Here is a 24279-nt window from a genome sequence, read left to right on the forward strand (position 1 = left end):
TCAAGAAAATCACAATATTTACAAGAATTATTGCATGATTCATAAGCCGTACTTCAAATTATATTGTTCTTTCATGAGGACATTATAAAAATAGTTAGGGGTCTCATTTTAAAACAACCATAACTTTCTTATTGCTCGTCCGATTGCTTTCAAACTTTCACCATTCTGTTATTTCCTCGGCCCCTCGATCTCTCACACAAGATATTATGACCGAATCTGGATGAGGCGAATTCATTTGGTGAGGTATAGTCAGGAAGATGGGAGTTCGTGTGTATATAGCCGATCGCGTTAAAATTCCAATCAGGAATTCGGCTACATGTCCCTCAAGTGGATAAAGCAATTCTATTTTGGGGAAAGGAAATCATAAACCATCAACTTTTCTGCAATATTTGTCATATAACATAATGAAATCAGGTCTGTATACGTATACTAGCACACGTCCAATTTTGGTCAAGGATCCACTGAGAGGAGAGATCAGTGCAAGGATCCCATTTTAGTCTGTATCCTCGTACACGTTGCAACTTATAACGCAGAGCATCACTTTACTTTAGTCTAAACTCTGTAGGATACCATTCAATATTGTCTGGCACTGAAATTCATTAGCTTGTTCATCTGGGATTGGGTAATCCTGCTTTGAAAAATTTACTTTATCTAGGACTAGTAGTTTGAGAAGTATAATAGTGTCTTTGCATTCAGACTACTTAATAAGATCGTACCATAAATTATCCATTGGCACTCGTTTGAAGCATACAAACCATTGTGTTTGAAACCCTTGGCCTTCGGTACATCTTCTGAAGCAGCACACGTAACGCTGTCGGCTCATCTGTGTTTACATTCATTGTTAATTTATCGAAACTGTGCTGTGAATGCGTGACGTGTGTTAATTTATAGCTCTATGGCTATAGGCTGAGAATAAAATGAACAATGATGTAGTGCAAGTAGTGATTAAATTAACAGACAGAAGAAGAGGGAAAAAACAAACTCGATGGAAAGGAAGAATATTGTACGAACGTCAAGCGGAGAAAGGACGAAACATTATAAATACATCGTTAATATGGATACACCTAAGCTGATGCGGGGAATTATTTGTGATATTCACGGGGTTCATATTCACTGTTACATTCTGACTGTTTCGCCCGCATGTTTCGAAGGAGATCTCGGTTATGTGTGATTTCAGCAATGACAAAATGGAGGTGAAAAGAATTATCATGCACACTGACAGAGGTAGATAGGAGACGGGTATCCCACACATTTCACAACTGACGGGCTGCGCGTGTCGTGATGGAGGAACTCATCATGACATCTCACCCAGCGAATTCTACATAAAGATGGAGAAATGAATGATCGCAGGGAATGGGTCATCAGACATTCATGATCGATGCATTGGTTTCTATTATGCAGTGATGCTTACGCGTTTAAAACGATGAGAAGCTGGAAAAGCGCCAGATATTTACAATAATGGAAATACTGTGTTTTTGGACTGTTCATCAACTGAAGTCCACAAGACAAATTCTCTCTCCAAGGTATGACGTGAAGGGGTTAACCCCTATGTCAGGGGTTCTCAAACTACGGCCCGCGGGCCGGATCCGGCCCGTGGAGCTTCTCAATCCGGCCCGCGAGACTCTGCTGGTTTTTTTTTTTAATCACTTTTAAGTCACAATATGAAACATAGCTCAATATGATTACATTGTGTATCCATGTAGACCTAACCGTAATAAAAGTAATGGCAGTCAAATTAATTTGACTTTTAAACTAAGTTTAGTGGAGTCTTTTCGGTCTGTTCGATCTACTTTCTTATTAGATGACCAGCACTGTTCTCACAATCATATGGCCATTTTTACGTTTTACTTTTAAGTCACAATATGAAACATAGCTCAATATGATTACATTGTGTATCCATGTAGACCTAACCGTAATAAAAGTAATGGCAGTCAAATTAATTTGACTTTTAAACAAAGTTACATGCAGGTGCGAAAGTGCATTTTCCACAATGAACATTTTAAAGAACTAACTCATACCGAAGTACCTTGACAGGGGCCCTGGAACGGTTTTCAAAGTGGGGGGGGGGGGGGGGGCTGGCCATGCAAAAAATCACAATCATATGGCCATTTTTACGTTTTTGTACATGGTTTTGGAACCCCCCCCCCCCCCAGCTTCCGCGGCTCCATTACACCAGTGTCTTCTGGCAATTACAGCTTTTGTGCCAAGGTTCAAGCAACTAGTTGCTGACAGACTGTCACGTTTCCCATATTGAAAGTGATTAGGAGACTGACACCCTTGTTAGAGTATACAACAGACATGCTCTATTATTAATTCTACTTTGACTACAAAAAATATTGATACTTCAAAACATTATCTGTCTCCCCTATACCAGGTATGTATAGGTACAATCTAGATTCCTTTTAACAAAGTACTATAATTTTGTTATCATTAATATTGCTCTCGCTGTATTTTGAAATCTTTTCTAATTTTGCCTGCGTTCCATATGAAACTGTTATAAATTTGTTGGATTAAATGCTCCCAAAGTAAGGGCCAGATTGTACAAGAGAGCATCTAGGACCCCAACCGCAAGGGTCTTTGCGCTTCGCACACATTTTTTTCTTCTAAGTATCCACTTCACCCTGGCCCTTTCAGGTTTACTTGGAGTCTCATCTGGCCCTTCAAGGAAAAAGTTTGAGAACCCCTGCCCTATGTAAATACGGTATACGCGCGCATGAACATGATGAAAATGACTATTATAAGAATATATTACGTTCTACGTGCAATTCGTAGTCACTCAAACTGCCGGTTCAGTGCATCTGATTTAGTACCTGTCGTTTTAGGTATCGGCAACCTCCTTGGTATCGGCCGATATGTCGTTTCAGTTAGCTCACATAGGGCACTGCTCTGAAAAATATTTCTTTCCACATTTTTGTCACATATTATAGGCCTATTTATTATAATGGCCTACCTGTTCGAAGAAGTGACTGGGTTAATTAACATTGAAATTTGCCAATAATCATCAATAAAACTTCAATAATGATTTTATTTTTTCTTTCTTTCTTGGAAATGTATTTCAACAACGTCAAACATGTACGTTTTTAAAAAGATATTTAAAGAAAAGAGAAGACTGAATATTTGGGACAGTCATTATCTTTTTATTGAAACTCAATCATGAAACACTTCTACGGTCGCGGGGGTTTGTTTTGTTTGTTTTATTTCCGTATATAAAATAACAGATACAAAGTACATACAAATACATATAACATGATATGATGAGGTCAATATTAAGATACAGTAATAAAAGGTAAAAAAATAAAGTAAATTATACGGCTGGTAGTCCATATTCAGCTGCAATAATGCATTGCTGCTGGTCTTCCATGGAGCCAGTTTACTTGCAAAAATGCTATGATTACCATACAATAAAGAAAGTTGACCATCAGACATATATTAAGTGAAATCATTAAAAACAAAGAAAAATCATATAACCTACACCTACCCCCCTCCCCCGGTACAAATCAGTGGTTTAATTTCATTTAGCACAGATATATTTCAAAAATGTATTTTTAAAAGAATTGAAAGTGGTGACATTACGCACGCACAAAGGGATTCTGTTGAATTCAGATGCAGCTCGGTAAGAGAAAGATCTTTTACAACTATTGGTTCTAGGTCTGGGTAAACATATATTATTTTCATTTCTAAGAGGGTAAGGAGTATCTTTTGTATGAAACAAATTTTTCATATATTCAGTGGACATGTTGTTACAAATCTTATACATGAATAATATCAAGTGAGTATACTGTCTCTTTTGAATAGTGTCCCAACCAAGAATAGAATGAATTTGAGAGGTTGAAGTGTGTGAATAGGGGTCAATTTTCAAGATTATTCTTCCAGCTCTATTTTGAATTTTTTGAAGTTGGTCAAGTAGAGATTTGTTTGCAGATTGATAGATAATGTCACCATAATCAAAATGAGGTAAAATTATTGACTTATATATTAAACTTTAATTCTGACAAATTTACAAAATGCTTTAGCCGTGCAATATAACCAATCATTCTCCCCAGTTTTTTACATAAATAATTTACGTGATAGTCCCACTTCATGTTTTCATCCACAAAGACACCTAGATACTTAAAGCTATTCACTTGAGTCAGTAAATGACAGTCAATTTTTAGTTGTAAATGTTGTGACCTTTTAAGCATTTTAGGTGTGCCAATCAACATGCTTACAGTTTTATCATAGTTTATTTTCAAATTATTCCTGTTCATCCAGACAGATAGACTTTCCAGCTCCTTATTAAGGATGAGTTCGATAACTCTAATATCTTTATGTGAGAAATATATTACTGTGTCGTCAGCATAAAGGTGTACGGTGCACTCTTTAAATACAGAAATTATATCATCAATAAATAAAATGAACAGTAAGGGTCCAAGGAGAGATCCCTTGAAAATGACCCTTTCTTCAGATAAAATTCCATTAATGGATGTACGTATTCTTCTATTAGTCAAATAACTTTTGAACCAATGCAATTCATCACCAGATATACCAATATTTTTAAGTTTGGATAGGAGAATTGCATGATCGACCAGGTCGAAAGCCTTTTGAAGGTCTATAAAAATAGCCACTGTATACTGCCCATTGTCCATAGAATGAAACCAGTCATCCGTTACCTTAGCAAGAGCAGTAATGGTAGAGTGTTTCGGACGGAATCCAGATTGAAAAGCAGAAAGTAAAGAATGAGTTTGAATATAACGAAGCAATTGCTTTTGCACAATTTTTTCCATTAATTTAGACACACAGGGTAAAATCGATATCGGTCTATAGTTGTTAAATTCAAACTTATCACCTTTCTTGTGAATAGGAACAATTTTGGCTACTTTCCATTTCTCAGGTACAACACCATCACATAAAGATTTATTTATCAAGAAAGTAATAGGTTCGATTAAAACTGGAATTGATTCTTTGATTATATATACTGAAATACCATCTAGACCAACAGACTTTGTATTCTTCAAATTATGAACCTCTTTCAAGACATCGTTTTCAGAGACAGGCGAAAATTTAAAGTTTTCATGCAGAGTGGACGCTACATGATCATGGTGTACATTTGTTGACTCATCAGCAATTTCCAACGCCACATTAGCAAAGTGATTGTTAAAACCATTAGCCACTTCATCTGACATTACTTTGGGAAAAGTGCTATTAGACAAGTTGTTGTTTTTGCCCATGACGGATTTTAGTATTTTCCAAGAGTCATTTCTATTTGTTACATTTGATAATTTGTCACAATAATATTTACGTTTAGATTTCCGGATGACAAAAGTGACCTTATTTTTCAGAGTTTTATATAATTTCCATAAATCATTATCGTTTTTAGTTTTAGCCTTTCTTTTAGCTTTATCTCTTTCTTTCATTAAAGACAAGATCTCATTATTCATCCAAGGAGAAGATTTTTTACGAATGCGCTTAGATTTTAAGGGCATATGTTTATTAACAACTTCTAATAGCATTATTTCCCACTTATTGACAGCGTCATTAAAGAGAAATTCCAGTAGTTGCAGTAAACACTGATTTCATGAGAAAGTCTTTAAAACCAGGCTTAATTGTCAGTATATCATCGAGGATCTAGATCTGGTACAGTTACATAAACTGAACTTTGTGAAATCTTGAAATCTACGCTGAAAAATGTTCAGACTGAACTTCCCCAACACAGATAAGCGCACGTGGGACAGTGTATAATTATTGCTTTGAGCGTCGGGCCCGACGCTCTACCCGAATCCTGTGCTTATTTGCTGATTTCTCAGCAATTACACAATTTCTTCCAGAATCATTTGGCACATGCGTTTTATTTATACAAACAGACACTTTGGTTGTCATTTCATTGGATTCTGTACGAACTCATTTTGATATCGTTACCAAAACTAGCATTTACCTTTAATATCATCAAAATCTTTTATTATCCTCCAGTTTTGATTACGAAGGTCATTTCTGAAAGACTCCAAATCAACATTTCTGGATTTTCTATACCTTATATAAGTTTCACCAGATGATAATTTTTGTTGGGATTTCCATATAAAATAACTTATGTAATGATCACTCATCCCATTACATAACACACCGTGAGCTTTCACTTTATCCATGTTATTAGTTAACATGTGGTCAACAAGCGTAGAAGACGAATCTGTCACTCTGGTACATGAAGAGTCATTTATAAATTTTAGCGAGTAAACAGTATTAATTTGGTCAAAGATCTTGGTGTTTCCATAAAATGGTTTTTTCGTAATATCGCAGTTAATATCACCCATGACAATAATGTCACAATCAAAACTACAAGCAAATTCTAAAAATTGTTCATATTGATGAAATACCTCAATTCTACTATTAGGCGGCCTGTACCAATTAAAGAATAATAACGGTTTAGTGTTTTTTAAGTGGATCCGTAAACATATTGCCTCTAACCCGGAAAGAGAATTATGATTAATCAACTCAACATGCAAAGATTCGTGCACATAAACTGCCACCCCGCCTCCGTTCCTATCACGGTCCGCACGAATGATAGAGTAATGAGGTATTTCAACTTCACTATCTACAATGGAGCTACCCAATCTAGTTTCGTTTAAAGCAAAAACGTGTATGTCATTTACATTCAAAATATGTTTAATTTCATCGTAATTTTTCAGAAGGCTGGCTACATTCGAGTGAACAAACTTAATACCTTTATCAGACATCTGATCATATTTCAAACAAACGTTATCTTTCTTTTTACGATGATGTGTATTACTTTCATTTTCATTATATGCTTCAATGCTTTCTTCTATAAAACATGGTAGATGCTTGAAAATACATATAGTACACTCCCAGTTGAAAAAGACCATTGAAGTATCATTATACACCTTAACTGGAATCCGTGCGCAAGATATGTGTACCCATTTACAACACGTAGTGCATTTAAGTGCTTTATGATTTGAATTTACATTTTTGTTACAAAGAACACAAGGAAATTGTACCATTACCCCAACAAGTATATGCAATAACAATAAAAAAAAGTAAATGAATAAATAAATACAATATACATAAAAGTTTGTTCAAAAGTACCAAAGAATTAACCGAAACAGTGACCCAAAGGTCTGTGTGGTAACAAACGGCTACGTTTAGAATATTACAAAATGGTTCCTCAACAGTTCATAGAACAACACCACTTCATCACTTTATTAGGCAAACCCAAAAGGTATATACTAAATACGTTACAGTCAGTGTTCTTTCAGAGAAGATCAGATTAGAAGCTGAAATCAGTAATTGTTTACGTGCGATCAACTATAATCCTGGGTGTGCCGGATAATCCTGCATAGTACGTCGGACAAGCTTAAAAGTTAAAAAGAAAATTTCAATGGTAACAAGGTAAATCCGAGATCAGGGTCGACTTCTATAAAATAAAGTAGTTTGACCGCGACAACCTATAATGAACAATATGTAGTTCACTGTATCCAAAACTCTGAAGAGATGCTATTGTAGATGCTTCCACTATTGTAGATGCTTCCAGTAGATTATAATCTTCGAATGTGGGCTTCCTTTGTCAGCGTATGTCGATGACCATCGTTTGTTATGACGCGAATGCGGCCATCTTGAGTCCATATACTTTTATATTTATTTTTGTATTTGGACTTGATTTCCCAAAACAGAGTAGATCTGGACTTAGTCAGGCTCTCCTGTATGAAGATGGGGTCTCCTTCGAGCACTGGCGTAAATCCCGGGGGGGGGATGGGGGGGATATATCCCCCCCACTTTTCGAGGAGGGGGGGATGGCCTGTACAAACATCCCCCCCCCCACTTTTTACGAAAGAAATGACAAAAATCACAAGAGATAATTGTTTTATTGGTGAAAATTCTTCCTGAAATACCGCTTAACAAATAAAACAATTTTATTGAATCATAAAATGCAAATAAAGAGCCAGTTCACCATTTCCAAACGAAATACTTATGTCCTTATTATAACATTGAAGAGGTACCCTTGTTTCTTCCAATTCATCAATGTTGGGGTCTTTGGGAAGGGATCAAGATCGAATGTCAAAATATATGAAACATTTCCTGTCCGTGATTACGTTCGCATTAGTGGATTGGTGAGATATGTCTGCTCTTCATGCATTCCTAAAATCAGTCCTTAAAATGTCCCTTCTGATGATCTGAATACAAAAAATTTTCAGCTCGCGCTTCGCGCCCGCATCATTTGGTTAATGAAATACGTATGGTCCTAGTTAATTCCTACAAAGAAACCTTAGAATGTCCACTTCAGGTCTGAACTATCTAAATTTTCAGCTCGCGCTTCGCGCTCGCAATATTTGATTAGAGAGATGCGTATGATAATCATGATTGCAATGACTACAAAAAGTGTTTCATGTGTTCAGATGTAATTCTGATAAAATCAGCAAGCGCTTGGCACTCGCATTAGATGACTATGGTGAGATATGCATGCTCTTAATGGATTCATAAAATATATTCCTTAAAATCTCGCTGTTTGGGGTAAAAATATATGAAAACTTCAGCTCGCGCTTCGCGCTCGCATTGTTTAGCGAGACAGGTACCTATCATGATTACACAAATTTGATTACAATGTCCCTTTTTAGGTGTGAATATAAAAAAATTTCAGCTCGCGCTTTGCGCTCGCATTATTTGATCAGTGAGATACATATCCCTTTAATGACATTGTCCATGTCTCTATTAGGTCAGAATTACTGGCAACTGAGCGCGCTCACTCAGTGATTCAAAAATTTTGCTGGTGCCCCCCCCCCCATTCCGTGACCCACGGTACGCCACTGTGGACATACCAATGACAATTCCTTGCATATCTAAAAACATGATTGCAAAAAAAATGCCAAAATATTTCAGTCATCCCCCCCCCACCCATCAACACGGATTTACGCCAGTGCCTTCGAGACCTCTCAAGATCCTCCTAGATTGGTAGATTCGGTTACGAATGTCGTAGCTAGTGAAGCGCGCGATGATCCCACGTGACTTCTCCCTTTTGGCGCCCAATCGGTGGGACCTATCGAAGTCGCCATCTTGAATGTTAATTTTCAGTTTCTCCTCACATACTTTTTTCACAATCTCATTTGTGTTTTCATCCTCACTCTCCTTCAAACCATGAAACACAAGACAGTTCCTTCTCGAGTACTGCTCGGCTTCATCCTGCTGCTCCTTTATCATTTCTATCTCCTTTTCTAGTTTGTTTATCTTTTCATCCCTCGACGCCATTTCGAAATTCAAGTTTTCCCTTAGGTTGTCACCAACCTTTTGGGTAATCAATGTAATTAATTCATCAATAATGGTAGCCTTGATCTTACTTACAAGGGGGTCGAGGAGTTCACTGTTGACCTCAAGTACTCTCTGAACTTCCTCCCTTATATCCTTAGCAAGGTCATCAGCGGCGTTCCGTTTGCTCCTTGTCATGGCTATGTACACTCATTACAAATGGTCCAGAATGAAGAGAAAATTATCATCAACGATGATAAAGATGGAATGTAGATAATATCCACTATAATATGAGAATGAGGCGATATAATTGAATGAGGAGAAAGTACGAATCTCAGCCGTTCAAACACACAAAGTCCATGGATCACGGAGCTCAAATCAGACACGTCCGTTCACGACCATGGTCACGTCCACGACCATGGTCACGTCGGGGTCCTATACTGATGTTGTTTAGTGATTGTCTCCTTTATTCCTATAACGTCGTTGTCGTATGACAGTCCCGGATGACAGTCTTCAATACAATGCTCTGATGGTAGTTGTCTAAAACATATTACAGATAAATTTATTAAATACCCACTCATACCGTACCATATCATACGAAATGGGGATGACCTTTGACCTGTTATGTTAATGATACAGAATTTATATGTAGGACTTCTAAAATAACCGGGAGTGATCCCTATATATACTGGATTATTCATCGTTAATTGTCTTATCTCATTGAAATGTGTGTTAATCGATAAGATAGAAATGTAACATATTGTGATGAACTTTGTGATGCCGCGAACCAACCCCCACCCATATTACTAGTTTATTAACATATTAAATTGAACGAATGGTGACGCAACGGCAACTGTGAATAGAAGAAGAAATTTAAACATTGTACTATGGAATGTCTTTCTTCGTTTGTCTTCGGAGGAGGGGGTATGTATTGTGATATTTACACGACCAGGCACATTTCCCCGTATGTAGGTTCCACCCCCCCCCCCTATCTGCTTATGTGCCCATCTCTTCCTGAATACTCCGATATATTTCTTTTCTCTCCTACCCTCCCCATCTCTCGTCCAATTCCTTCGTCCAACAATATTATTATTGATGGGCAGTTATTAACCCTTTTGCTTTCCTTTTTTTTAATTTGGATGAGAGTCAGTAAGAGAATAGCATTAAATAGACCATTGATCTCAAACTTCCTTTAATTTTTTCTCCTCCTAACAGAAAAGTGGCACATTGTGAACACAAATAACGATTCAGATGGATGTCTTTAATGCCAGCTTCAACCTTTCTTCGGACGCGGTGCATATATATAACTTTCATGAAAATGATGAGAAGGAGGTTTGGATTACCCAAGTGCACTGCATATACCTCACTGAATCATTTTAGTTCATTAACTTGGAAGGAGGCCAACCTACCAAAATAGTGAGAGGGATCCTTCATCTTAACTCAAGAGTGCTCCGTGAGTGTGCACTGAAATGCAATAGCAGGAACTTTCGTCTCCTCATCGAAGGGACTGGGCCAAATAGTATTTTCTTCTTATAGCAAAGTAGTTTGTGCAAGAAGTTGGCAATCGGATTTCTGTCTCGAGTTACACAGTGATAACGAGAATGGAAGTCAAAGAAAAGAATGACGTGGAAAGTCGGTCCTCCCGCCATTATGAGCCAGAGGAAAAGGATTTACCAACAGCGAAGCCACTGCTCCAATCTTCAGAGATATATCGTCTTTCCGAGACTGAAGGCATAGAGGCAGTTACATTGGTGTCTACTTGTTCACGATTATGTAAAACCGTTGCAAGACACAAAGGACTCATCTGGGCATTTTTCTCTGCTTTGGCAGCTTCCTTGACATCACTGGTGTTTAAATTGCTATCAGGTCGTGTCTCAATCAACCAGATTGTTGCCTTCCGGTCTGGGTTTTTCATCCTGATGGCGATACCAGCTCTAGTCTGGCATAAAATCTCATTGAACATGCCTTTCAAGATCTGGATGATTTTGTCCTTACGTGGTTTCATTGGAGCAGTGAGCACGACCTGCTATTTTTACGCTTATCAATATCTGGACATCTCCACGGCCAAGGCCGTCACGTACAGCTCTCCTTTATTTACAGCATTATTCGCATGTTTATGTGTCAAAGAGAGATGTAATGTTCCAACGGTATTCTTCTCCTTAACCACCATAGTCGCTGTCGTACTCGTGGTGCAGCCATCGTTTATTTTCGGCCGAGGGGGTGTCTCACCGATTGGAACCGTTATCGCTTTAGGCGCGTCGAATGCCATAGCCTTCTCTCTCATCCTTCTCCGGCTGCTCGGAAGATACAAGATCCATGCCCAGGTCGTTATTTTGGTGTTCGGATGCGTTGGCGTAGTGGTATCACCCATCATGACAAGCGCCCTCAACGAGTGGTCCAACCCTCACTGTGGGACAGATCGGCTTCTCGTTCTCTGTATTTGTATCCTGAGCTATTCTGAGTGGATGATGGTGACAGTTGCGTTGCAAACCGACAAGGCAGCCTACGTGGCAGTCATAAGAGCGAGTGACGTCTTCATGACGTTTGCCTTTGACATGGTATTCTTTGGTTTATCACCAAATGTCTTGACGATCGTTGGAGCCCTTGGTGTGGTGGCGAGCTCATTGGGAATGACGTTGTATGCCCATTTCACATACAAAAACGAAGAAGGTGATCACGAGAGTAATAGCAACGTGTAATTGAAATTCAATGTTCAATTACATGAAAACCTCCATGTTATTCTTCGAGATGGGCTGTATAATATTTAAACTCTTTATTCCTACCATGACTAGTGTCGAGAATCTTGCCTTTAGATATTATTCATTACGCGCAAACGCTGCTCAGAAAAACGTCCTCATCTACTTGTCCTCCATGAGAGACAGATTCAGAACCCTCTGAACTCTTATGTTAAAATGTGCACTCTATAAAGGGTGTTTCATGAAACTACAAAATTATTTAAGTGTAAATATATGCAATGCAGAATGCGATGCAAAAGGCTCGATTACCTATTGACGTCTATAGATATGACAAGTGCAAGTAAACCAATGTTTTCTTTTAAAAAAATTTATCAATTTCATGAATCAATACGGTGGAAAAGGGGAAACAGTTCTGTCTATTCAACTGTCAAATTTTGCTGGTCTATCATGCCTATTATCTCTTTTACATGACTTAGTAGGCAATGGACCAGACGTGACTTATAACCTATAAAGTGAGCTGGAAAACATTCCTGGGGGCTGGGGCGGCACTCAAAATATGTTAATTTGTAGAAACGAACATGGTACACGCGCGCTCCATGACTGTGTTTTAAAACCATCCGTAAAAGGGCTCTTTTTTTGGTCAACATATTCCACATCAAACATAAACATTTTATTGTAAATGAAAACCTTTAAACAAGACTAACAACTCTTTGATTGGCGCAAATATTCACTGCTGAATGATACGCGCCGTATAAGCTAAAACAACAAGATAATAAAGGATTTCTAATGGCGTCAAAATCCAGACAAATTATTGGAAAACACACTAATACAACCTGAAAAATATAGAATTTTACTCAAATTTTTGCTTCAATTATCCAGAAAAGTTTCCTTCTCCTGATATTTTCCCGTACACCCTAAAAGGTCACAAAAGAATCGCGCCTCAGCCAGCAAAATTACCCCTTTTTTACGCGTTTTCTGTTCGTTCGCGTGTACAGCAATCAGTGCCACACCCACTTTCCCCTCGCGAGAAAATTCCCGCATGAATATATTTGGCGATCATAGAATATTATCATTTTGTGTTTTATTCAATATTATACGGTATTATACTTATTTATGTTGCATTGTACACGCCGATCTATATTCAAAATGCATATTTATAATGTATGTTATTAAAACTTGATGATAATCCAAGAAGATGTCTCCTGATAAATAATTGAATAGTTAGATAGAGTTTGCATCGTTAAAGAGGGTGAATGTTGTATCAATCCCAGACCATGTCTTCCCGTACTATGAGGGGGCGGCGTTGTATTACCTTTTCTTTATGAAGAAGTCCATAACACTCCATGCGTATCGCGATGACCATGAATGTATAGTGAAAGAGAGGGAGAGGGGTGTGTGTGTGTGTGTGTGGGGGGGGGGTTGTACATGTATTTGCGCGTGAGGGTTAGAGTGAGAGAGAGACAGGAGAGGGGTATGTGGAGAGAGGTGGTGGCTGAAAAAGCTCGTAAGGGGAAAAAGTGAATCATTTTCCTTCATGCCATTTCGTTCAATCGTTCGTGTCATTGCACTCGCTGATCAATTCTAATAATTCAATTGTTTCCTTAGAAAGGTCATATAACATTGATGGCCAAAGTTGTATAGTCGGCGTGCTTTGATCCGGGGCTTTGATTAATTTGATAAATCGTTATTTACATTTCCTACTTGAAATTATACATAGATAACAATAGGCCTATTTAAAGTTCACATCTTTAGAGAAGTCTATAAATCGATGTTTACATTGAAGACGTAAAATTACAGTTAACAATGTAAAGTTCAGTAAGGCCATAGAACCTGCACATTTGCACTAAATTTGTGCTTGTTCCAATGAATAACTTTGTAGGGTCGTTTACAGCTCACGAAATAAACTTCCTACACGGAGGGAAACTGTAACGTTCTAACGCACACAAACTTGAAAGTCCCCACGACGCTTAATAAATCACCACGAAGACCTTGTCTTAAAGTTCCAACCAATAAAGCCTTGTTGCATTTATTCAATGGATAAAGATCGACGAGCAATAACAAATGTCGAAGTGTCACTTGATTCGTAACATAAACTTGTGTGTGAACACGACTTGAGCGTAATGTGTGAACACTGCTTGAGCTTATATGACGTACATGTGAATACAACCAGTCGCACGTGTTCCACTGTGTGTAGGTGTGTATGTATGACCAACGTGTGTGTGTGGCCAACGTGTGTGTGGTTAGCTGAAACAAATAAACATAAACATGAATTAATAAGTAAATTGTATAAGTTAAATTAAACTGTCTGTTTACATACATGAATACTCTATGATATTATACTTGTTGAACTACATGATAAACACCAAATGTAATATTGTGGTGTGATTAAGATTCTTATTAAACCAAAGTAATTGTTTGTGGACTTATCTTTTAAATGTGAATTGGGCTCTAAATAGTGATAAGATGCGTTAATGATACATTGATCATAACTTGTTATTCATGATCTATTCTATACATTAGATACTGAGATTAAATATAAGTATTAAAGATTAACTGAATGCATGTATACTTCACACATGAATTATTCCTTTAACTTTTCTGGAGTACAACAACTAATAAGAACTTAAACTAAACTTTCGTTTCTGTCTCTAAATGACATTCCTATAAACCCCATTCACACTGACTTGAATCAATGAGAATTAAGTTTGTGTAGGAACATATCCTCTAACAGTGGTTTTCTCTGAAACTCTGCTCTGGAGTCTGATTCATCACCAACCAGAAAGTGGCCTGCATCCCCTCACACACACACTGGTATTGGTGTATTGCATGCATTGTATGCACAGTGTAGGGCTTCCCTTTGTGAGGAGATGCGAGCACTGTCCAGAGTATGATGATGAGTCATAAACTCCTTCTCGCTCTAAACTTACTTTCACTTCTTTCCCTAACTTGACTATATACACAATATGTGATATATAAAATGATGCTACTAATGAATTACATACATCTATAACTGAAACAACATATCCCAGATAATATACAGGGATTAAATGAATCTTAAACTAAGATGAATCTATCATATACATATAATAGAACATACATTAAATGCAAATTATATCTTGCTGGGTGTGCCCATTATGCTGCACACATAAGTCTCGCATCACAGAAACATATATATACTCCATGAGAGAATTGGTATAATTACTGACCAACTTGCAGTATGTATCTTCCTAAGTTAAATCTTGCAATTAATACATTAATATGTAATTACAACATTATGCAATATAATAAATGAGAATAATTAAACTCACCAACTGTTATATACCCCAAAATGATGAATTCTTGTCAACTTGCTGTGAGCTTCTTTAAGAGCAACTGCATCCAACTTTCTTTTTCTAAGCAATGAGCTCTTTGTGCAAGTATGATGCCCACTCCTTGGGCTTGACCACAGATATGCAAATTAGGGGTTACACTCCTAACATGCCTAATAGGGGTGTTACTCATATATTCTTAAAGGTAAATTTTGGAAACTAATTCTGACTGGTAGCCGCCGTAACAAACTTCGCAGCCGCTTTTATAACGCAGAGCAGTGACGGATCCAGGTAGACCGCAGGGGCGCATCTGGCTCGTGCCCCCCTTGAGAGGCACAAAAATACTTTTAGGCGAATATGTTATGCATACGCATTCCCCTGTAAAAGAAACTGATGTACTCGATATCATACGAAATTTAAGAAACACGAAATCAGTGGGACTAGATGGCATTTCTGTATTCGTTTTGAAATTATGTGCTTACGAAATAACACCCAGCATCACCTATTTGATAAACTTCTCATTGAAAACGGGCAAATTTCCCAAACAATGGAAGATTGCAAAAATCATCCCGATTCATAAAAGTGGAGATAAAACCATTCCATCAAATTTTAGACCTATCTCCCTCCTTCCTTGTGTGTCAAAATTTTTAGAACGTATAGTTCGGTGGCAGGTCCTCTCGTACTTACATATTCACAATATTCTCTCGCCGGCACAATCCGGTTTCCGGGCAAGACATTCAACGATCACAACATTGATCAAGGTAACTGATGACTGGTACCATGCAATTGATAAGAAGGAGTATACCGGTGCGTATGTGTTTGTCGATCTCTTAAAAAAGGCCTTCGACACCGTATATAGACTGGGGAATTCTTCTAAAGAAGCTTCCTAATATTGGGATAAAGGGAACTCCATTGCTATGGATGGAAAGTTACTTGACCGACAGAATTTGCAGGACGCTTGTCAACTCTGAGCTTTCTGCTGAATCTAACATTACCTGCGGAGTCCCGCAAGGTTCACTGCTAGGACCACTATTTTTCATCATGTACATAAATGATTTAATGGACTGTGTGAAATTATGTCAGGATCAATTGTACGCCGATGACACGGTTCTTTACTTTTCTCGCCCATCGATCCAAAACGTAGAGTCAGCTCTTAACTCCGACCTGGAGAATGTTCATAAGTGGATGAATAATAACAAACTGAGTGTCAATTGTAATAAAACAGAATGCATCCTAATCGAAAGTAAACATATGCTTGCTAAATGCAATGTCTTGAATGTATAACATTAAACAATTCCCGTATAAACCAAGTGCGTGAATTTAAGTACTTAGGACTGATTTGTGATGAAACTTTGACCCGGAATAAACATATCGAAAAACTAGTCCAGAAAGTAAGTAAGATGGTTGGTTTTCTAGGACGATTAAGACGCTCGCTGAATGAATCAGTTGTAAACTCCATTTATAAGTCTCTTATACTCCCATATTTTTATTATGGTGACGTAATATACAGCTCAGCATGTTATAAATATACCGAACAACTCCAGAAGGTACAGAACAGAGCAGCTCGTATCATATTAAGAGTAAAATAAGAGTCACACATATCTGTCGCTGAGCTGCATAATTCTCTGGGCTGGCAATTTCTTAACAAAAGGAGAAATCAGCATTGTATTGTTTTTATGTACAAGGTAATGCACGAATTAACTCCTCAGTATTTACGTAATGAATTCAAGATCGCACCTCAACATTTCTCTTCTCGTTATGGCGAAAAACTCATTTTACCTAATCCACGGACAGAATTCTTTAAGAAATCCTTTTAATATAGAGGTGCCAATGTATAATAATGTCCTACCTTTGGACTTAAAATTGTCTCCTACTGTAAACAATTTCAAAACTAAATTATCATTTCACTTCGGTGACCTGCTTACCTTGTCATAAAGTCAATATTGTATTTTTTAATATATTTTTTTCTTTTTCACTTTTGATTAATTACTTCTCATATGAATCTAATCAGTGTATATACATGTTTTTATGTATTTATTCCGATCTTGTCTCAATGCAATCTGTATTTTTGTCTTGAATTCCTTCAATACTTTTACGCTCTTATAGTTGTCCTCTTAAAATTGTATGCGTGAACCAGAATCTTGAGTTATTATGACAGTTTACAATCATTACATATTCATTTTTATTAATTGTATATTCATATTATTCATTTTACTATTCCCTGCTCCTTGTGAAAACCTTTTCCAATAACAAGATAGCGGCCTAATTCATTCAATTCATTCATTTTATAAAATATTTAGTGTAAATTCTTGCCAAACTATTTAATTTTATTATCTTTTCTTATTAGTAACATCATATATTATGTCACTTTTGTTATTTTGTTTGATTACCGTATATGTTATGCTCCTTTCATATGTGTTTACTTTTTACTGTGTATTGTATATGTACCCCATGGAAGAACAGTATAGTCATGTGGACTAAACTGAATATGGGCTATCCATCCGTTTTTGCATTTTTTAAATGTTTTTTATACTGAAAATAAATACTATACTATACTATACGCAAGTGAAGACCTTTGTTTTTGTTTGTCCATTTTTTCCTGGAAGAAAATGACCTCGATTTGAGTTCGTTTAAGACATTTAAAAAAAATCCTTGAAGACAATGACCTCGATTCGGATTGTAAATGAAGACCTTTTTTTTTGCTTGTCAAATTTGTCCTGGAACAAAATGACTTCGATTAGGGTTGTTAATGAAGAAGTGTATTTTTTTGCCTGTCAAATTTTTCCTTCACAAATGCCCCCCCCCCCCTCCCTTTGGAAAATCCTGTATCCGCCCCTGTCGCAGAGAATCTTTTGTCAAAAGCTCTATAAGAAAACAGCTTTTGCCGAAAATCGATGAATCAAAACAGCAGTGTTTTCCTGGACTCAGGACAAACGACTTATTATTTTTTTTGGTTGCATTTTTCGGTCCAACTGTTGACAATGACTTCTAATCAGTCAATGATGATTTGACGGGCATTTTCAAGATATTTGAATCTCAACGTTCCCAGAAAGGTTCCATGACATTTGCTCCGGCGACAATTGCTCCGATGGAAAATCTACACGTTAGGCCACTAAACCTAAACTCTAACCTCCAAAACTAAATAAACCTTAATCATTATCTTCACATTTTGCTTTAACAAAAACTCTATTACAATCCTAACTCTAATCATTTGCCTTCTGAGATATCAAGACCGGAGCAAATGTCGTTTCACCCCCCCCCCCCCCCCCACTCTTAAAATGTTGGGCAACATACTGTCCACAATTGGTTTGAAAATATATATCCAACTCTGGGTAGTGTTCTAACAATACTGTGTAGTTTTTTCCCAAATTGGTTTAAAACTACCCAGAATTGGATAAAGTGTTAACCAATTGTTGTGTGTTGCCCAACATTTCTAAGAGTGCAGAAATTAAGCGTCTGCGAAAATAAACGAGTGTGAGTGAATTAAGAGTGAGCACAGCGAAAAGCTGTTCGTATTGGCCATGGTTGTGCCTCGTGGTGGAGGGGCGACCTTCCTTCCCCCCCCCCCTCTCTCACACACACACACACACTCACTCTTTCTCTCTCACACACACTCTCTCTCTTTCTCAAAAAAATATATATATTCTCGAATCGACACAACATTTACCACTCTGGACACAGCAAAATTTGTGCAAAGTTTACTTTTATTGAAAGTGCGAGAGAAAATAGATGTCATAATGAAAGACAAAGGCAGTAGGCTAAAATAACAAATCATTCTTATCATATCTCTGGTAATATTTTTAATCTATAAACCTATTCTGACATCAGTATCCTTTTGATCCATATTGTGTACTTTTTGTTTAAATAGATAATGTCATAAACTATTTACTTTCATCATGGTTTAATTTTAAACATAATTTGCAAACTTAATACCCATTTCATGCAGGTTCTCCAATCCTAAAATGGCCTGATTCAGAGTGCACCCCTAACGACAAATAAAGATAAAACTCTTGATTGATTTCATATCCGTTAATAATTATTGATTTAAGACTAACATTACTGGTAGTGAGGTCTATTGCAATCACTCTTTAATAAGTCCAGCCCACTTTTAAAGGGATCTTAGCTTTTACCTATAAAAGGATATAACTTCGATATGAGCGTGAGAGGGGAGAAAAACTTCATATTTCAGGACCCTGTCATTTACATATCTTTTACATTTTTTCTTGCAATCATATATTTCTTTTGTATGGTTATTTTGAATAATATATAGTGAGTTTTATTTAAAAATTTCGTTATTCATATTTTTTAACAGATAGTTATATGAATATTCCGCTGTTGGTGAGATAATCACCCCATTAGATACTCTAAATCTTATGTATTTTTATTTGTTATGTTATACCTGGTGAATAAAATCAGTCAAGTTACTTATGAAATGGCAAAGTCATTTTCTATTTAAAGATATACTAAGAAACAATCACTTCAAAGATATCTAAGCATGATTTTTTGATGACGTTTTGGCAAGAAATTGCTCCGAGGGGCTGTCATTTAACAATTCGATTGCTTTTGTGTCTTTATCTCACGATATTCAAAACGGAAACAGATAGAAATACAGAATTTAAATATTTCACCTGGAAGAGAATTCCACAGGATTGGACCCGCGTGAGCGAAGACTGGTTCCCCATGATTTTTTTCTTTGAAACCTAAACCTCTTTTCAAATTCCGGTTTCAAAGAAAAAATCATTGGGAACCAGTCTTCGCTCACGCGGGGCCAACCCTGTGGAATTCTCTTCCACAGAGTTTGAAAGCCCAGACCTCAGCAACCACTTTCAGTGGAAACCTGAGCACATATTTGTATAAGAGTGCTATTTGACAAACACTTTTTTTTATTCATTTCAATTTTTGAACCTATGCGGCTTTGAGCACACAGATGGAAAGTGAACTAAGATCTAGTATAATTATCATTACCATTATAGTGCAACACATTTACATAGAAAAATAACAGAAACCCTTAAGTAATATCTGCTGAACAATAAAAATATCAGAATTAACCACACAATACGGTCAACATGATACAATAAAATAGGATAGAATGCAAAGCATAGTATTTTTTTATCACATTTCGAGGATTAATGTATTCAGTATAATGATTTACAGATTAAAATTAGTTACAATATCGCTTTTGTTTTTACATGGGCACGTAGCCTGCATGGGGAATTAAGTCGGTAGCTTCTATAATTCTTTTCAAGTAGTCTAAACCCCGAAACAAACAACAAGAGGCAAAATGGAAAGAGAGGAAGAAAATAAAAAAGAATAGTATGTTACCGTAGGGCCTCATCCGCAAGAATAAGTAACTTTTTAGTTCATGGCTCATTATTTTGTATAGCCCTCATTTTTTTTTTATTGTAAACGATTTTGCTGTTGATATCTAATGTTACCGAATAAATTCATTTTTTCTTTAAATCAAAGTATGAAAGAGTGGGCTGGTTGGTGCAGAGAGAGGATAAGACGTCACTTTCATGCTATCTTGTATTTAAAAATGTGAAAAAAAATGTTTCAGATACCTTACAAGCAATGCAGCAAAGCGGATTACCATGGCAAGTTTTGAATTTGTAAATTGAATTTACAAGTTAAAGATCTGGCGCTTTTTTAATGGTTTCTATATTGGGGGGGGGGGCAAGCTTGCCGCACCCTGTGAATTTATAGCCATGCATAAGTGCATTTCATTCTCATAGTTATCAATTATTTTCCTTTTGAAATTAAAGATATTTGTGGGAAAGATATTTGAAAATGCATACTTTACTAATGAACCTAAAAAAATCATACACATTATCTTTAAGCCTTTAAATTACGTACTATGTAAGAAAACTAATGTATATCAGCTAAACGTGATAAATCATTTGAAATCTTGCAATATTATATGTTATGCTATTTACATATTAAGAAGATGACGATGATCTGAAATAATCACACTAGGTAAGGCACAAAGATAAAAATTATTAGATAAAATCTAGTCGATATAATGTACATATACACATAAATATAAATGAATGATGTAAGTACATTGGGAAACGAGGATTCGTTATACCGGTCTGTACATAATGCCTCATATACATATGTTCAGGAATTTCTAGACCAAGATCTTTTAAAATACGTTAAAATAAGTTAAAATAAAAGACCTTCTAGTATATTCCGGACGGATGCCATGCCATCTCCAATTGTAAATTACGTTGTCATTTCGTGCTGACTTTGAATTACGTAACGTTGATATAATTATGACAAAAAAGATAATTGTGCTGGAATGAAGTGCACAATATAGATACCAATATTTCAAAATTTATTGAACCAAACTGTTGCAATGTTAGATTTTATGATATTAATTTTCTACTTTATAAAACGAAAATAGGCTGCTCTACGTTCATGTATATGTTTTCTATCACATGACTGACTTGTGCGTATATAATAAAAGTTGACATTCATTAAAAATTGACTGAAATTGTCTGACTTAAATATTTACTCAATATTAAAATCCAAAAAAATGTAAACGTGCATGGTCATACGATAACAATACATCAAACACAACTTATTTAAAAATCTGAGCATTGCATGCCATTCAAATAAGAAAATAAATCATGGATAAGAAAATAAAAATGACGAATAAAATTCGGTTAAAAACAGTCCTGTGAGATCTTACAACTATATACAATAAAGGTTATTTAGTTATCGAACATTGTAATGCCATATAAATCCTCTTCAATTTGATACACTATTCTAGATAATTGCCTTAAGTATGTAAGAATGCAAATAAACTACAAGCGGATAATTACTATTATCATAAATTATGAAATATGCTTCTCGGAAGAGTTAAGCAAATTCAAAACAATTCTAGAATTGACATGAATTAAAGAAAATATACGTATTTCTCCTTTAACCTGAGGTAAGATTAGAACGAAAGACTGATCTTTAGAAAGACAATAAATACATAATTGGCACAGCGTATGAAAGACAAAGCCTGGAATAATATTTACATCGTTCAAGGCTAATGAAAAGTCAAGTTTATTATATATTTTATTGCTTATCACGTTTATATAACACCAAATAAGCAAAATGAACAAACACTAAGAAAAAAGGGTCGATTTTGTTCCGTATTTCAATATTTACTGCACCTTTTATGGTGCAATCTCGCACTCTAAGGGAAAAGGGTACAAAATCCAGCATTTCATAACTTTCCTCCTTTCAGGGCTACTTAGATAATTGCGCCATTTGATGAACAAAATCACCTATTAACAGGATTACGGTGCTAAGTTGCACCACAAAAGAAGTTCCAAAATGTTGCCTTTGGAAGGTGCAATACTGCCCTTTTTTCTTAGTGTGCTGATTATCATTTAACATCATGAAAGAACCGTCGTATACTTTACCAATCCTTTCATTAGGGGGAAACATGTATTTCCCTATTAATATCAATTTTCAAAATATATCGGATTTTCAGAGTCACAATAATATTCCTCCACTTAAACATAACATTTGTACTTTTTTCTAGTGTGTCTTTTAAAACCTGACTTGATATACAGAGCATTTTCATCGGCATAAGCATTCGACATTCGGTGAATTCGATGCAAACTTAAATGTTAACTTAATGAGTTATGGTATAAATAGCAGATGAGAACCAACTCGTATACCTCTATATTAATTGATGAATTAACGAAATCAAAATGTGAGAGCTGATGGCGCCGACTACGCCATTTGCTTCAGGGACCGTCTCGACAATTCTTAAAGTCCCTTACTCATTTTAGACTCTGTGAACTGAGAAGTACCCTTATCTGTAGATTGAGTTCCTCCTGTACCAGATGTGGAGGTGTTCATGGCCCACTTGGAGGAGTCACCAACCTTGCGCTTTCGTCCAATCACCTTCTGAACCTGTCCAATAGAAATTACGGATAATAATGTTTTATTTACCCAGGATATCAGTAAAAAAAAATAACTGTTCTTCAAGCGGGCCCTGCATTTCCAATCTCAACACTGAGGTATCACAAGCATAAATAATTTCCCATAGACTCGTGTGTTAAAGAGGCACTTTAAAAAAAATCATAAAAAATAAGGATGAAATTCGAGGGTTGAATGTTTACTACCAGTGGATAGGATAAATGTCTGAAATTCCATATCTAACCAGAAAAGGGTACCTCGACCGGCTCAGTTTAAAAATAAATCAGCATTTATGAAGACTACACCTGACAGGATCAAACTCATCACCACTCTGCGCGCTGACGTCACAATGGATGAACTTTTCATCAGCTGTAGGTAATGTGAGCTGATTTTTCTCCGTATCTGCACTTACTGCAGATCTGATGTGTTATTTTATGAAGCTAATATTCCATGGACCAATTTTTTTTATACCTCTACAATTTCAAAATAGTTTCTCTGTAGTGCTGCAAAGTATGATGAATATGACCCCGAGTATGAATAAATGAAAGAGTTGTTCGGAAGTTTTCTTTACATAGATACTGCTTTTGGCGCGTTTTCTGGTGTTTTAAGAAGCAAATTTGCTCTAATAAGAGTGCTGATAGTTTGAAAACAAGCACATGAACCCATATTTGTTAATGTTTGCACTTCTTAGGTATAGCTTCCCCTACACCTTTGCAAAATTTGGTGACAATGACATGGGTTTTGAATAAAGTGCAGCATTTCTTTTACTTCTCAAGTTTGTTATTGAAATTTGAATTTTTTTAGGTTGAGTAGCTTTCTCGCAATTTCTAAGAACTGAGAGTGTTTTTAGACTTAAATGAGCAAACAATTGACAGCAATATAGATAGATTATCCATCTCACGTATACAATTATTAATCATATTGCAAAATTTGATGAAATTTTCATGGATTTTGACTGAGTAATACGGCTTTAAACCCAATGTTGTGATCTCGTGAGGTCTAAAAATGCCAAATTCTTTTGGATGCGCAATTCTTAAGAACATCATCCATTTTGGGTTAACTTTTAAGCTCTATAGCAAATAATCAAGCACATGGTCCCATGTTAATTTTTGCATATTTGGAATATTTAG

The 24279-nt window shown here is 36.3% G+C and overlaps 2 protein-coding genes across 2 annotated transcripts in view; one reads left to right on the top strand and one right to left on the bottom strand.

Moving 5' to 3' along the window:
- The first annotated feature begins 539 nt into the window (after positions 1–539).
- On the top strand, positions 540–13115 carry LOC129279715 (solute carrier family 35 member G1-like). The gene is made up of 2 exons (XM_064111108.1): positions 540–1523; positions 10441–13115. Exon 2 carries the CDS (start codon positions 10827–10829, stop codon positions 11922–11924), a length of 1098 nt encoding a protein of 365 aa, XP_063967178.1. The 5' UTR covers positions 540–1523; positions 10441–10826; the 3' UTR covers positions 11925–13115.
- A 5800-nt stretch (positions 13116–18915) lies between these two features.
- Positions 18916–24279, bottom strand: part of LOC129279423 (adhesion G-protein coupled receptor D1-like) — a 29687-nt gene continuing 24323 nt past the window's right edge. The window contains exon 16 of the mRNA XM_054915532.2: positions 18916–23143. Within this exon, the coding sequence (XP_054771507.2) occupies positions 22997–23143 (147 nt within the window). The 3' untranslated portion in view covers positions 18916–22996. The remainder of the gene's footprint in view (positions 23144–24279) is intronic.

Source organism: Lytechinus pictus, chromosome 16 (assembly GCF_037042905.1).
Source record: "Lytechinus pictus isolate F3 Inbred chromosome 16, Lp3.0, whole genome shotgun sequence".
NCBI classification, from domain to species: Eukaryota; Metazoa; Echinodermata; class Echinoidea; order Temnopleuroida; family Toxopneustidae; genus Lytechinus; species Lytechinus pictus.

Bases quoted from the DNA above. Each gene is read 5' to 3' on its own strand.
- LOC129279715 (XM_064111108.1), top strand. From the start codon at position 10,827: ATGGAAGTCAAAGAAAAGAATGACGTGGAAAGTCGGTCCTCCCGCCAT.